General features: G+C 37.5%; 2 protein-coding genes and 1 long non-coding RNA gene across 3 annotated transcripts; 2 read left to right on the top strand and 1 right to left on the bottom strand.

The window, feature by feature from the left end:
* Positions 1-1,029: 1,029 nt before the first annotated feature.
* Positions 1,030-7,693, top strand: LOC118265212 (striatin-3). The gene is made up of 9 exons (XM_035578008.2): positions 1,030-1,494; positions 3,079-3,327; positions 3,916-4,084; positions 4,285-4,464; positions 4,905-5,006; positions 5,131-5,336; positions 5,472-5,762; positions 5,908-6,165; positions 6,233-7,693. The coding sequence occupies exons 1-9, from the start codon at positions 1,276-1,278 to the stop codon at positions 6,605-6,607; spliced, it is 2,049 nt and encodes a 682-aa protein (XP_035433901.1). The 5' UTR covers positions 1,030-1,275; the 3' UTR covers positions 6,608-7,693.
* Positions 7,694-11,550: 3,857 nt separating this feature from the next.
* LOC118265493 (uncharacterized) lies at positions 11,551-13,068 on the top strand. The gene is made up of 2 exons (XR_004782754.2): positions 11,551-11,772; positions 12,810-13,068. It is a non-coding gene; the product is annotated as an uncharacterized LOC118265493 (long non-coding RNA).
* A 1,110-nt stretch (positions 13,069-14,178) lies between these two features.
* On the bottom strand, positions 14,179-16,576 carry LOC118265387 (esterase FE4-like). Its single transcript, XM_035578226.2, has 3 exons — positions 16,026-16,576; positions 14,606-15,882; positions 14,179-14,353 (listed from the first exon to the last, which is right to left on the bottom strand). The coding sequence occupies exons 1-3, from the start codon at positions 16,227-16,229 to the stop codon at positions 14,203-14,205; spliced, it is 1,632 nt and encodes a 543-aa protein (XP_035434119.2). The 5' UTR covers positions 16,230-16,576; the 3' UTR covers positions 14,179-14,202.
* Positions 16,577-17,192: the final 616 nt, after the last annotated feature.

Raw genomic sequence — 17,192 nt, 5'->3', positions numbered from 1 at the left:
AATATATAAAAATAAATAAATAGATGAAGTCCTGTTGTAAGGAGGACAGATGTTAAAATTAAATACTAATTTACTATGAAAACATTTGAATCACGAAATGATACCGTATGAAAAAAATCAAATAACATTTTTCATCTCTTAAGGTGCAATAGGTAACAAAAGAGGAATGTCTCGAAAAATATATAATATAGTTATTAGTTATTGGATAAAGTAGGCTACAAACCTTCAGTTTTAACTAAAATTCTTTAATTGTACAGCCGACCTATACAGCTAACTCTTTAAATTTGTAGAACAACCAGTTGAACTGTACAGATTAACTGAATATAATCATAATATGAATTACTAAATCTGTGCAGAAATAACCGTAAATAAAAAACTGAGAGTGTCGTAGACAGAGTTACTTTTCTGTCTACGGTGAGTGTGTAGTCGAAATTACGCAGTTGGACTACAGATAAATTATAGCTCCTATTAATTAATATTACGAGATATTATGTCAATGATTTTCTCCTGGGGCATGGGTCCACATCGCAATGCATCAAGTACTCTGGGACAGGATAACCTTAGTGGGTAGTCGGAGTCGGTCAACCAACCAGCCATCGCGCTAACATTGAAGCTAAAATATTATTTGCTTAAAAAAAATGCCTTTCCCCACACTTATATTTTATTCTGTGTCGTAGGTGTGTAAACGCACGTATACAATTTCAGACCAATAATTTGTAAATCACACAAAGAGTTGCTCCGTGCGGGAGTTGAACCTCCAACACGTTGCGAAAATTATTGCAAATCTGTGGTGAATGGACTCAAACTTCAAAATGTAACAAGATAAAAGTGGCAACATATCTTTAAAAAAATATATAATATATTGGGTGTCCTTTAATAAGTTATATTACATAGTGTACAAAGAAAATTACCACCAAATTACTAAATATCCTAAGAAAACTTCAAAACTGTTTTCATTTTGCAAATATGTACAAAAACATTTTTGTTCTGCCATATGTGTAGTTTTATATTACTTGATGGCAACATTGAAAAAAAAAAGTAAAAGCAATGTAGCGGACGGACGTCGTTGCGACTTTTCTTTCCGTCATGCAATAATTTTTGTCATTCATGAATTCGTCGATAAAAAATATTTTAGATGGTGTCACATATGTGAACATTAGTTGAAATATAGTTTTAATAATGTGTTAGTATTTCGTGTCGCATAGTTCATCTACGTAGTTCTTTAAGATAGGTGTGTGACAAGTAAAGTTCGGTAATGGTAATGGTGGCCATGTCATGAAAATCCCCACAGCCATGGATGATAGCTCCGTATCTCATCACAACGGAGGGCAAGTTGGATCTCAAATCGGAGTCAGTGTAAATAACAAACAAAATGACGAACCTAGCCAAAGTGTCCAGTATTCAATACCGGGCATTTTGCACTTCATCCAACACGAATGGGCGAGATTCGAGCTCGAGAGATCACAATGGGAGGTGGACAGAGCAGAATTTGAGGTGATTTTTTTTTATTTTCTTCGTGTTTGTTGTAAATAATGTAAAGTTCATTGACACATAGTAAATTATGAACTGCTATTTCAATACCGAATTGGCATGTCGTTAACACCACGTATTTTAATTTCACAATTTGCAATTTCGTACTTTTTAGTGAGACATCAAAACAAATTCGAGTATTCGATTGCATTTCATATTTAATTAGATTGATATTATTACAATAGTATAAAATAAATATTATAAATGTATACATTATTTATTCTTTGTAGTGCTTTATTGTCATGGGCCTGAGTTAGTCAATGACTAATTAATTGTATTCGTTTCTGTCATTTTGGTGAACCTGACTGACTAGCATGAAAACATGGCACTCATAATATGCTCATTTACTATTACTAACTCCTTGTATGAAATATGAAATGATTTGTATTTATCAATTAGCTATAGCTATAATCAAATTGTATTGCATTATATAATGTAATTTGATTACAAGATTAATTATTTATCACTATTAAGTTATGAAATTATAGTTACACTATGTCAGTATAGTAAGTTCTATGTTTGAAAAATTTGTACTGCCCACCAGATTGTACAAAAGATTTCAGTTAATTTTAATTCCAAGTAAATGAGTAAAGTTGACTACAAATCATAATGACTGCTGATCCTGATAATATAAATATTACTGTAATATAAATATAGCTGATTTTAATACTTATCTAAACTGTAAATCAGCTGTAGGCATTGAAAATGTAAGTCTTTGTTGTTTCATCTTATAGATTTTGAACTAATAATTGTTATTTCTAACATGTTTTCTATATTAGTTAACATTACTAAAATACAATGTAAAAATATACTTTATTGATTATTTTATTTTTGTGTAGAAATATGCTTACAACTGACTAAAATAATGGACTGAATGCGGTTATTTAGAAAAAAGGCAGGTTAATCAACCTGCCTTTGCCATGCTTAATACATATTTTAATACAAAATATGTGCATGATAACAAATTTTTACAATTATATTGATAGGTACTACAATTTCTATTGGTTCATAAGGTTTAGTTACAATCAAAATGAGCAAGATTGTAAACTATTCATATTAAACATCTGATTTTTATTTACAAATCTTTAATTCAACAAATATCTAAATAATTCATTTTGTTACTTTATTGCTTTTGTTAATATAACTTGATATTTGGTTTAAGTAAAACTGTTAAAATTTTTGTTACATTGTGTATGCTATTTTCTTTGTTATTTTTCCATATTACCTAATATAGAGAATTTGAGTAGGAAGTGTCGTATGAGTTGGCACATGTCACAAGAAGATCTATTTGTAGACAATATTTCTATAAATATAATATGTTCTTTATTTCTTAAGTTATTTATTTTCTGTTAGTCACTTAAGAATGTTAGAAGTGACCAAAGATTGCAAATGTTTAATACTATAACAATATGTTGGGATCTCATCTTATCTTAACTGAAAAATTTGAACTCTGTCTTCAAGTAAATTACTTCATTATTTTTTTGACTAGATAATTGTATAAAGTTCCATACACATTACACTAAGTAATAAAATAAATTTTGGTCACAGGCACGGATTGCCTTCCTCCAAGGTGAGAGGAAGGGCCAAGAAAATCTTAAAAATGATTTGGTGAGGCGGATTAAGATGCTGGAATATGCACTCAAGCAAGAGAGGGCGAAGTTTCATAAGCTCAAGTATGGGGTGGAGTTACAGCAGGGTGATGTGCGTCCCCCTCCTGAGGAGCCCCCTGCAGAACCAGAGCCCGCTGAGAGAGCACAGTGGAAGCAAGGTCGTCAACTTATTAAACAGTACCTGCAGGTAAGTTTTCAGTTTTCTATTTATCATGACAAGTTTTTATTTATCTGATCCAATGAGTCTGTTATCCTTACATATAAGAAGTAGTCTCATTGGCATTCATTTCATAAATATTACATTTTGTGTCTATTCCCAGTCTTTGTCCCAAGTTTTGCTAAGACTCAAAATTTTGTAAAAATTTTCATAGGTACAAGACCAAATGAATGCTATTGTAGAAATGATTTGAAACTAAAAAAAAAGGAAACACATTAAAATACATAGACAAGCAGTATAATTTTAGATTAGGTGGTTTTACAGCAGATAATCATGAAGATAATGTGATTTATGTGATGGCTGGTATTACTATTTGTTTTATCATATTTATATCATCCATTACATTACAATGTGACAATACATGCTAAGAATTCTGGAAACATAGAAATTTGTGTGTAGTCTGTCTTAAAATCTATCAGTGTCTGTTGTGTCTGCTATGGTGATCCTACAAGACAAAAATAGGCATGCCTTATGTGATATTAAAAAGTATGACTGCCATGAATTATTAACTTAAAATTAAAATGACACATAGTAATGATCCTTTTTGCTTTTCTACAGGAAATAGGTTACACAGATACCATACTGGATGTTCGCTCAAACAGAGTCCGGGCTCTGCTTGGTCTGAACAATGAGGAAGTAGAAAACCCAAACTACAGAAATTATGACAAACAGCAGCACGACAGATGTGATTACTCTATGAACCACATGGTTCGCAAATATGATTATGGTAAGTATCAGTATGAAAGGGAATTTAATTTGTGTCCCTAACATTAGTTAAAACTCAAAGAAGAAAAAAAGTATTGTTATTAAAATCAATTTATTTTCATTCTTTAATTTCTCTTAGGAAGTTTGTAAATAATATTTAGCATGTAAGAAGGTAGTTTGTTTCAAGATATTTTCTATGTTCTGTTTCTAATACTGATACAGGAAAAGAGCCGCGTAAGAGTGGTGTTTCTGCCGGAGGCGGATACAATGAGGAGGGTCTCTCTGTGCAAGAGACAGCTGCCGTGTTCGCCAACTTCGAGTTCCTGACCAACCAGGAGATGGATATGGACGAAATAGATGATTTGGATGCCAAACAGTCGCACCATCCTCCTGGGAAACAAGGTACTAAACTTAGGCATTGTCTCAAGCTATCTAAACTATTTGGTCTAACTGCGATACTCAGAGACATTTAATGATTACTCACAACTAGTCCTTAGTAACGAATTTGTTCCCAAAATAATGGCTAAGCATTGGGTTAAGTAATCATTAAATGACTCTGAGTATGGCGGTAAGTAAACTTCTATTTTACACTTCTCTATTGTAGGTTAATATCAGTTTAAAGTTGTAGATTTATAACTCAAAATATACTTTTCCTGTTTCAATACAGTGGAAATATGGTTTAGTAATATCAATTACTCATTCAATGATTGTTAATTTATGTTGGTATGTGTAAAGGAAATTCACTTTCAAGCTCTTGCAAATGCAATCATAATCTTGTAATCAAAGATTACTGTTTGCAAACATTAATAATATCTTATGGCGTTTGTTTTTTTTTTTACCAGGAGAGGAAGTCGATCATGAAGCTGAGGAAGTGTTGAATGAGCTCAATCTACTGACCGAAAGAGAGGCCGACGGTGGCGGTCAGGGAGACGAATATCCAGTTGGTGAGTTGCTTTTTAAACAATATTATGCCTCAGATTATTGCATGAGATGTAGTTATTACTACATTTTTATAAAATATCAATTAAGTTGATATATTATGCTAATGAATACATTTTGAATTATCAGGAAGTGGATCGAGTGGTGGCAGCGCAGTGGCTGCGGGCGCGGTGGCGGGAGCGGGCGAGGCTGACGAGGAGCCCCTCGCTCTAGGGGAACTGGCTCAGCTCACTGTCAGCAACGAGCCCGAAGCTTACGACGTGGCTAGCGCTAACAAGGAATCCTTCCGCAAAACTTGGAACGCCAAGTACACGTTGCGTTCGCACTTCGACGGAGTTAGTATCTTATTTCTTTTCTTATACTTACATGAGGCTCTACTAAAATAACATTTTTGTTTTCGATATGCTTCTGTTACACAATTTTTGATGTTTTGAAGTACAAAAATAAAGATATTATGAATGACATTCCAGGTGCGTGCGCTGGCGTTCCACCCCACCGAGCCGGCGCTGGTGACGGCGTCCGAGGACCACACGCTGAAGCTGTGGAACCTGCAGCGCACGGTGCCGGCCAAGAAGTCCGCCGGCCTCGACGTCGAGCCGCTCTACACCTTCCGCGCGCACACCGCGCCCGTGCTCTGCCTCGCCATGGGCGCGCCGCGCTCCGAGGAGTGCTTCTCCGGCGGCCTGGACGGAACCATCCGCGTCTGGAATCTCCCACCTCCCACTGCCGATCCTTATGATCCCTACGATCCTGCTGTTCAGGTATTCATATTTTTTTATAAGATTAACTTATCAGGTAGGGAATAATTTCATAATACTTTGTGTTCGTTCAGAGACAATGGCTATAGGCAACTTATCTAAATGATAACGCAGACGTGAACAAGTATTAACAATGTGGTATGTGCAGGGCGCGGTGCTGCGCGACCACACGGACGCGGTGTGGTCGCTGTCGAGCGCGCACGGGCGGCTGCTGTCTGCGTCGGCGGACGGCACGGTGCGGCTGTGGGCGCCGCGCGCCGCGCGCCCGCTGCTCAGCACGCTGCGCGCCGACGAGTCGCCCACGGCGCCCGCCCCGGCCGCCGCGGACTTCGCTGACGCCGCCTCGCGCGCCGCCGTCGTCTACCGCGACGGCACGCTGCTGCTGTACGACCTCGAGACCGGACAGGTAATAGCGTTGACTCTGGTGGTGGGAGCGGTGGCAGTGCAGTGGTATAACGGTGTGGTTGTTGCAGCCGGTGCTGCGCGTGGCGTGCGACAGCCCGGCGCACCGCGTGCGCTCGCACCCGACGCTGCCTCTGCTGGTGACGGCGCACGAGGACCGCCACATCCGCTTCTGGGACGGCGTGTCGGGGCGGTGCGCGCATACCATGGTGGCGCACCTGGACGCCGTGACGGGGCTGGCGCTGGACCCCAACGGCCTGTTCCTGCTGTCGGGCAGCCACGACTGCTCCGTGCGCCTGTGGAACCTGGATACGAAGACGTGCGTGCAGGAGATCACGGCGCACCGCAAGAAGTTCGACGAGAGCATCCTGGACGTGGCGTTCCACCCGCTGCGGCCCTATATCGCCAGTGCGGGCGCCGACGGGTTGGCCAAGGTGTTCGTCTGAGCGACGCTCGCTCCGCATATATATATAGTATATATTACATGTAATTTTACTTTCGATACGAACTTTATGTAACGCAGTAGCGAGTCGCGTCATCGCTCGTAGACGAGCGACCGGTACTCTTGGATTATGTGTCTAGTCCCTTCGGTACGGTTACGAGTAGCGACGTATCTGCGATTCGACGACGCCGTGTGTACGGACGGAGCCGCCGGTTCGTTTTATCGTATTTAATATTATAACGTAATGGACGCGCGCTCGACGCTCGTTATAAGCGCGTAGTGAACACTCATCTATGTATAGACATTTGAAATTTATTATAATATATTTTTAGACTTTCAGTATGTGGATTTTAGGTTTTTATCGCGACTTTTTCACCGATTTTACTATACGCAGTGAGAATATTGTTCGTTTCTATGCATCTGTAAGCGAGACCTTATAATAAAAAGTATCATAATATGGACACCGACAATGTTTCCTTGATATGTTCATTATGTTTACGTGTCTGTACAGTTAGAATGTTACGCAGTATTTGCTAATATTATGCAAAGAACGAATGGTGTTTCTTAGCTAGATTATTTTTATTTAAATCGATTGGATTCTATAGATAATATTTTCTTTTGTTTTGTGACATGTAATACATTAACATGCTCTCATGATATCTTATGCAAATGAAGAGCAATCGAACAAAAATAATGGTTGAGTAGAGTACTATATCGAAAATAACATAAGTAATGTTTGTTCGTAACGAGTACTGCGATGTAGAGTATATATTATGAAACATTACATATTCCTTTATTTTCCTCGAATTCATACTTGTACACATACATCCAAAAATTGATAGTAAAAAGCAACATAACCGATTTGCATGTTGTTTTTTTATATTTTGTTGTTTTTTTCCTTCCTTCACCCCCTACTTTAATAATTTAGTAAGTAAGATTTTATTGACTGAATAACTTTACCATGCAAGAAATAATAGTTTGAGAAATGGATTTTCCTTATCTCACAATACTCAATTCATACTATAAAACTCATTTGTTGCATTATGTACATTATTCAATTTATAACAATTCATTAAAGTCGGTTCATTGGCTTGCGAGTTTTAATGTAAACACTAGATATCAATGTAGTAGACTAACGACTAGACAATAAGTCTAGGCTGCCTGTGCCTTGGAAAATGAAACTACTTTAAAAGTGATTCACAAGAAAACAGGTTTCATTTATCATGATGCACTTCACGAGGGGAATAAAGGCGTAAGTAGGAGTGCGATTGACGTTCACGATCGTCCGTTTTGTAATATTTTTAAATTGTAGAGTGATATAAATGTGTATGTGTTAATTTAGTCAATTTGTAAAACAATAAATACAATAAGATACTTATGCCTTTGTTTCTCAAGGTGCGATGAAAATGATGAGTGACAAACACCAGCCCTGTTTTTGAGAAATTATTTAATTTTACGGTTATTAAGTTCAATGGTTCAGCAAGGATTCTTTCTTTGTACCTCTGTATTGGGATTCAGTTCCCTCTATGAGGATGAGGTCCCCATTTGAGGCTGCGTCATGAAAATACAGCCCCTAATTAAGTACCTCGTACACTAGAAGGCTGTATTCTGGTGTGTTCTCAGAAGTAAATATTCTAACTAAACGATTCCTTGAAATAATCTTGAATTCTGTCACGGACACTCCCTTGTGTGCATGGGCCTAATTTATTTAGTTCGAAACTAAATTACGTTTACTAAGAGCAGTAAATTTGCATTATCTTTGCTTGAAATTGTATGGAAATGTTAGAAACTCTTCGATTACGTATTCGGAGCCACAACGATGGAGCACGCAGGTCAAAAAGGTGAGAACCGAAATTTAGTAAATGCTGTATTCGCAAGCAGAGGCGGCCTTAGGGGTGGCGAACAGGGCAATCGCCCGGGGCCTCGCTCTTGCAAGGGCCTCGCGCTACACAAAGCAAATTTAAAAAAATATAGATTTTTTTAAACTTTTTATTTTGATCCTTAATTACTTATTTAGGTTATAACATAGCGGTAAATTAAAATAAAGTTAGTTACTTAACTAATTCCATTAAAATTACTAAAACAGCTTTAATTTTACAATAATGTCTTGGCAGTATACTTCCAATGCATTTGTTGCAAAATTACAATAGAAATTTCTAACTGTAACAGCGAGAGAAATAGCCGAGGAAAATGAGATTGACAGACAGTTTAAAGAAGTCAGAAGACGACGTAAAAAAAGGCATTTTGATTATGAAGGGAAAGATGAAGTTCATGAATTGAATGCGGAAGAGATTTTCAAAATAAACTATTTTTATGTTATTGTCGACAACGTGCGCGCAAGCTGTCATCCTAGGTTTGAGGCACTTAAACACCATGAAACCAAATATGCCCATATTTGGTTTCATTTAAAATACAAAAAGATTAAAGGAAATTAGTGATAGTGAACTTTTGAAACGATGCAGCGACTTGCAAATATCTATGACAGTAGGAGAATCATGTGATTATTGATGGACATGAATTGTACGAAGAACTGAATATGTTCATTCGTGTGTATGAAGGAAACGACGACATTATCTCGGTGCTGAAATAAATAATAGAAAAAAATTAACCGAAGTTTACCCCACTATCGAAATAGTCCTGAGAATTATTGCCACCACACCTGTTACAGTTGCGTCTGCTGAAAGGAGTTTTTCGAGGCTTAAAATCATTAAAACATATTTGAGGAATTCGATGACACAAGATCGGCTTTCAGCCCTTGCTATTCTTTCCATCGAAAATGACGTAGCTCATTCGTTAGATTATTCTGTTTTAATTAAAAATTTTAGTCTTAGGAAAAGTCGCAAACATCAATTTTAAAATGTATCATCTCTGTATTTGTTAATTTTGCAAATCTTTCAAAGTAAAATCTTTTAAAACTCAAATTTTATTTATTTGTATAACTTTAGTATTTCTCGTCAAACATAACAAGTACCTAAACCAAACAACCAGACCTACTTTCGCATCACATACTTTTTACGAAGGACAAAGGGCCTCGCAAAGACCTGCCGCCCGGAGCCTCGCAATGGGTAAGGCCGCCGCTGTTCGCAAGAACAGTGTACGGTTAAAATTGCGTAAAAATAAAAAAAGTACACTCCTGTATTTTGGGTTCGACTCCCGAATGGATAATTTAGAATGGTGGGAGTAAATGTTTTTTTACATTATAGGAGGAAAGACTTAGTAAGCAGGAAGGTGTAATAGCAGTTGTATAATTTTGTAGGTAGGTACTTTGTATCTATCTAGGCAAAGGTATGGCGCCCTCTGGCAGATAGGTGATCTAATAATATCTGGGGAGGTGTCGTAGGGGAAGTAGTTTGGCATTTAGTCGGATGCGAAAAGTTGAATGTTGAAAGCGGACCATTGACGAGGCTGGGCCTATGTTCAGCTGCAGTTATCAGTATTTTAGTATAGTAAGTAGGTACTTAATTCAGAAATAGATCATCGTAATCATCAGTCCGTTGAGGTCGCCAAAGATATTGACAATTGATATACTGACACGTCTCACACAGAGCAACGAGTTTCAGGTAACAATGGTAACAAGGATAACCGATAGCTGATATTTCTGACAAAAGGTTCATCCCTTATTAAATGAGCTCATAAATGAGATAGGCACTTATGCCACAGAATAGGCTACTTAAGCTATCTTAAGGTGAATGTAATAAATGCTTTTAATTTGAGCGTTTTACCCAGATTATTCGTTTACTCGTATAAGTTCTAGTTATAAGACCTTAAAATGGACTTCGCTTGAAGAAGGTTTAAGGGTAAAAAATACGTTTACGATACCGTGTACATGGTGCACGTTTTCTTTCTGATCAATTTAGTCGGCATTAGCTTATTGTTTAGGTTTTACCTACATGTAAGTAATTAATTATCATGTTCAAATCCAAAATGTTCTGCTTTTGATTCGTTTGTTTATATCTATAAAGATACTTAATTTAATTAAGTAGATAGCGTTGACGAAATCTCTTCATAAAATCCAATTAATAGCTGTCCATCTTTCCGACGGTGATGTTAATAAATACCTAACAATCTGAATTATCTAATCGTCATAATTAGATAGATAAGATTATCTATAACCTATATTATCTTTAACTCCGAATTGTGTGGTTGCTGACTTATTTTTTTCGTAAAATATGTTTACCTTTTTTGACGGTGAAAATCATCCAATGACTTCTCTCGCCTTAGGAGAGGCGAGAGGAAGTGTCAGACTCTTACTGATCAAAAATCACCCTGTTCCTACTCCTGCTTTTCGAGCCAGAGCCCCGGTTACCCCCTAGGGTGCCCACCCGGTGTTTTCTCTGCCTCACTGGGGCCCATCTGCGGTGGATTGGTGGCTAAAATATGTTTACCTTACCTTAGCAAACAAAAAAAACAATAGTGGTTTGTTAGAAAGATCGGCTTATTTACCAATGTAAGCTATGCTATTGGAAGATGTAAGAAGAATTGGTATATTACCCAGTCCCATAAATACTTTTTACTCATGCTGATGGAGCGCAATACCGTGGCGGGTGTTTCTTCAAAAAAAATTAACAAATCATTATTCTCCCGCGTTATTAAGCATTGTGGTAGCTTATTATCATCTTTATTTTTATTGGTTTGGTTAAGAGCAGTGTGATAGCTAAATTTATTGAAAGCGAATTTTGTGTTTCAATCAGCAGAATTGTTAACTTTTGGTTGAGGATAATGACGCCGTTAAGATTTTGTGTTTATTTTTGAAGAATCGTCTTGACCCTGGTTGATGCAATTAGAACAGGGTGGTTTTTAGTCCTTTAGAGTCTGACTCTCCTTTGCACCTTACCCACGGCGGGAAGAGTAATTTGATGATTTTTTAAATCAATTAATAAATTGGTTGGATTGGATTGTTGTCAATCAGTTGGTTGTAAGGAAGTACCTATAAAAATTAAATATTTTCAGCATAGCTGCGCTGCTGCTCTGCTGTTTTAGTGTAGCACATACCTAGGTTAAGTTAATGCTATAGCACCAATATTCTATTGTTTAGATTTATCTATAGCCTGCAGATAACCTGGCATTTAACAGTTCAATTGGAATTGTGATAACGGTTGGGAGGACGTTCATGGTATATTGCAAATAGAGACTAACAGATCAAGATATGGGTTTGCCGAGTTTAAAATTGTGAGTATCTAATAACTGCAAATCTTTAATTAGTATCTAGGTACTAGGTGGCTATGAATTGGGGTTGTGTCACGTGTACCTTGCTTAACCGTATTAACATTCAGGTATAACTGTGTTAAGTTCTACTATTCGTAAGTTTTTATCTGATCTGTTTTCTTATATTTTATACGGTTTCGACTCCGGTGTTAGACAGAAAGTGGTAACGGATTTTTCTGATAAAATCTATTCACTTCATTGTGGGCCCGTAGCCTGAAAATCGGTACCCTGTTGAAAACTTCAATAAAATGGGGTGACCCTAGAATTCTATGGGTGATCTAGATACAGTCAGAGGGGCGAATATTATGTCTGAGAAAATATGTCTAACATTTATTCACTCCATTCCTGTATGTACCTCACCCTTTGAATTCTACTTGACCCAAACGTTTTACGGTATCTAGAGTGAAAAACTAATATAAGCTTTGTTCTGGATTCTCTGTCTGGTTATAGAATTTCAGGGTCAGGTAACTTTGACCCAACTTTTAGGGACAAATGAAAAACTAATACTTATACGATTTCTATTGGTTACAGAATTTAGTGCATTATTCATACCTACCTATGGAGAAAGAAGCCCGATCAACCGATAATGCACGACTGCCTCGTTGGTCGAGTGGTCGCAAGGGCGACTGCCGGACAAGGGGTCTCGGGTTCGATTCTCGGGTCGAACAAAGTATTTTCGGTTTTACGAAAATTTCTCAGTAGTAGCACGGAGTTTGGAATGGTGCCCAGTATATAGCAATAGGCTCACCCTCTATTACATGGGACTTATTTTACAAATGGTGAAAAGTGGGTGTAAATTGTATACAATGTTTTTTGTATACAATGTTTTTCACTATTTGTGCCGCTATAGCGGCATTACATGCCATAATGTTTACCTCTGCCACCTTCTACTTCTACCACATCGGGGTTAAAAGGCTTGAGGTTGCTAAAGTTGTATTCGTGAATTTCTGTAAAATTTAAACCAGAGATTTGGAAGTTATTATAATGTTTGTATTATCCAGGATTACCGGTGTGGGTTTGGTCGTTTACTTCATGGTGTGGCTGACGAAGAAGTTGAATGAACTCCCAAGTCCTCCCACTCCAGCTCCATTGGTGACCACGACGTCGACGGCGGCGCCAGCGGCTCACAGATTCAACCACAATCGTCACATCGGCCTACGTAAAGGATGAACTTTGTCTCGCGAGTATCTTATATGTAAATACACGATATTGTTGTTGTTTCAATAAATAAATGTTACACATTAAGAATTTGTAAGTCACGTATTTCTTGTTTTATTTCTGTCTACATAGTTTTTTTTACGTATCATCTGATTGTAAGCTATAGCCGCCGCCCATGGACACTTGAAACACCAGGCGAGAGGCGTTACAAGCGTCTTTTGGGGGTTAGAAATTTAAGGGTTGTTGGGGAATTGGGGATTGGAAAGATTGAGAAAGGGGAAATTAGGCCTCCGGTAACCTCACTCACACAACGAAACATAACGCAAGCGTGGTTTCACGATCGATTATCGGTTACACTACGGCCTCATCGATTTTCGGTGAGGCCGTAGTGGTATCACTCAGGTCGAGCCGGCCCATTCGTGCCGAAGCATGGCTCTCTCACACTTTTCTGTAAAGGGCTCTAGTGCATGTAGGTATTCAATAGGGAGCGACCCCATTGCAGTCATAACATTCAGCTACACATAAACTAGGTATACCTAGATATGGTAAATCAGGACTCTGTTCTGTTTGTTAGTATATCACTGAGAATTTTATAAATGGAAAACCCCATACTTTATACTTATATACAAAAATCAATACTTATTCATTTCAGCTGGACCGATTAGGCAAATTTTGGACTTGAATTATTTGAGGAAGTCCAGGGAAGGTTTAAAAGGTGAGAAAAATATGTTTGAGGCGGTACGAAGTTTGCCGGGTCAGCTAGTAATAAATAAAAAATACTTTAGATAGATACTAAAGTATTGGTTTATAGAATCGTACCCGATACTCAACTTGTGACGTTTACAACCACTTTTATTTATTCTTCGTGACGTGATGACTACTAGTTGCTTGTAGTTTTGCATAAGTTAAATAAGTAGGTATCCAATTTATGTACATTCATGAATAAACAAGCGATGATAATTAACAGACGACCTCGTAAAGGTCTCCAGGTCTTCAAGGAGCCGTTATATGCAGGGCATGTCCAACCTGCTCATCAAGAAGTCATATGGGGAAACTCTGGCTTATGGCTGATTTTGTTGAATAAATACTCTAAGTATGAAACCGTTTTAGTAATTGGTATCTACAATAGTGATGAATAGTGGTCGGTTACACGGTTCCATTAGATCTACGATGTACCAGTATAAGAGGTTTTCTGAATAAAAACAATAAATTATCGCTGGTAACGAAATTGTTATTTTATTTTCTTCCATATTTTTCATAGGTTTGCCTCCAAAACTCCATCCGTTCTTGATTCGGTAATGGGATCATTTTAATTTCTTTGCCTATTTCAAGAAATTCCAAGTGCTGGTTACTTGGAGTCCACGTGGTTGCTGAAGTTGAAGGTATCCTAAAAATACATACAGGCCCTTTAGTTGTACATGCATATGATAAAGAAGAGGGTTAACGCTTCTGAATTTTCGAAATTATCAGCTGCAGCAGTAAGCAGTAACCAGCTTATGGCAATACATACTTCCATAATACGTATGAGACGAGAGGGAATGTCAGACTCTTACTGACTAACAACCACCCTGTTCCTACTCCTGCTCTTCGAGATAGATATAAGCAGATATTATTAGGTAGATATGTTCGCAACACTTACCCAGTCTTAGCGAAACTCGTCCACAGCGCCGTCATAGCTGCAATGATTGCGGCATCATTCGGCGTAGCAGGCAGCGCGGCGTAAACAGCCGGTTGAAACAGGTAAAATAACTCGTCTCCATGACATGCACCGGGAGTAAACCTTAGCCGAGTAAGGAACTTGTTCAAGTTCCTGAATGAATCATAATCGAAATAAAAATTATACACTGATCGGTTTGAATTCTTCGTTAAAACCTCAGATGCAAACGTCGACGGATAAATAACCAATGAATCAGATAAATACTCTATCAAACCATCGATTACTGTCCTGTTGCTAAAGTATACATTTACAGCATCATTGATAAACGTTGTTCTATTAACATCAGATTCAAACTGTAAATAGTTGGGTATGAGACTACCGAAATTACTTCTCACTTGTTCAACCGTTTGGTAATTGTAATGTTGCGCCCAATAAATACCTTCCCGGTTATTGAATCCAATGATAACTGGAACGTTAAGACCAGGTCTCTTAATTATTTGTGTTGGTTCTTCCGTTATTAAGGGTTCTGTTTCATCAGCGACAGCAGTCTCCACACACGGTGTAAAGTAGTAGAGTGAAAATGCGTCATTAGTCTGATCTGCATAGGAAGCTCTAACTATGTCAGAAGCTGTTGAATTTTTAAATATTTGCAGTAACTCGTTGGGGTCTGAAGTATTATAGCCCAAACGCGTAGCTACTGTGGATGCTGATTGAATAGGATTGTATTCGAAATCTTGAGGCATTAGAATTGATCCACTGTCCATTATAACTCTATGAAACAGTCCTTCAGTAGAGTTCCTAAGAAGAAAATAATGAACAGAAACTGCTCCAGCACTTTCACCAAATATGGTGACCGACTTGGGATCACCACCGAAGTAGGCAATATTGTTTTGGATCCATTTTAAAGCAGCCAATTGGTCTTTCAAGCCGACGTTTCCTGGAGCCTCTTTGATGCCCAGGCACAGGAAACCAAAGGCCCCAAGACGATAGTTGATGGTAACAACAATTACGTTTTCTCTTACCAAAAATTGAGGATTATAGATGAGCTTAGAGTTGCTACCAAAGTAAAATCCTCCTCCATGGATAAAAACAATCACTGGATATAGTTCATTTGTACGAGATGGTGGAGTATAAATATTGAGTACCAAACAATCTTCTTGACCGATGGGTTGTCTCAAAGTGGAAAAGTACTGGTTACACATTACGTTTCCTTGGTTTGCAGTAAATGTGCCGTTCCAAGTTGGAGGGCTACCGGCAACCTGGACGGAGAGGAAAAGGTAAAATAAGAAAGGGTTAACTAGTTGATATAATATTAAGACCATCATTGTAAAGTTCCTAAATAAATATTATATGAGTTTATTTCTTTACTAATGGAGAATATACTGACATTATGAACACTAACCTGAAATCTATCCGTAACAGTAGCGTATGGTATTCCTAGAAACATCCTTTGAGTGTTGAACAAGTCAAATGATCCTCTCACCCTTCCTTGTGGGAGATCTATAGTGAGCGTATCCAGGCCAAAGAAATTTAACGTGATTACTTCTTTGAACATGTGGGTCGAGATGAGAATACAGACACATTTCAAAACAATAGATTTCTTCATAGTTATTTTGAATGGAGTTATGGAACGAACACGACAACTTCGGCGGTGGAAAAGATTGCAACTAACATTAGAACCGGTAAAAATTGTAGGTACACATACTAATCATTAGAATGTATTGGTTGTTACATAATTACCATTATATCACAAATAAGTTTGGGTTTAATTGTCGTTCTTTATAAAGATAAGTGTCTGGAGTCTTCAACAAACTACTTTTTGTTAATGTCAATTACTAAGCATGTCGTAAAGGCTTTAATTGCTTTGAATTAATTTATCAACTTCACTACTTCACTTCGTAGCTTGGTATTTAGTTTTTGACGAAAAACTGAAACTTAGGTACACTAATATATGTTAAACATTTTAAAATAATGTCTAGATGTAATAGTTATGCAATAAACTTCAGTGTGCTTTATATATTGGCGCCAAGAAGGTAAAAGTAGTTCTAGACTGATCATTTCAAATGGATATGATATCAGTGATGTGGGCATTACGTGGTGTGCATTATCTAATAACTGCATAGTCCGTAGTTGTTCGACAAAATGTAGATACTACTTATTACCTAGGTATAGCTAGATACCTAAGATTTAGTCGGAAGTGAAAGTGCAACGTAGTTGCTAATTTTAAAATATTTATCCACTACGTTTTACTTTCGAGACAATCTTACGCTAGTCGAGGTGTTTAGATATTAAATATAAGGCTACTGAGTGCAGGTAAATCAAGAAGTCTAGCACTATGAGTGGGTTAAATATCTTTCTCAAATCTGGTTTCATTTTTCTTCTGTAATAGATAAAGAGTGATGATATTTTCCTAGTTGGGTATATTATGTATATCATCATTATTTCTGTTTTCTATGGCCGGAAAAGCCTCTTTTGGTTTTCTTACTTACACCCGGTGTACCACCTCCCGTTTTCATGGGACTCATAACATAATTAATGAACAAATTGGTGTCAAATTCTACGATGATTT

The sequence above is a fragment of the Spodoptera frugiperda genome, chromosome 28, assembly GCF_023101765.2.
Source record: "Spodoptera frugiperda isolate SF20-4 chromosome 28, AGI-APGP_CSIRO_Sfru_2.0, whole genome shotgun sequence".
NCBI classification, from domain to species: Eukaryota; Metazoa; Arthropoda; class Insecta; order Lepidoptera; family Noctuidae; genus Spodoptera; species Spodoptera frugiperda.
This window is presented reverse-complemented; position numbering and strand designations above follow the sequence as displayed.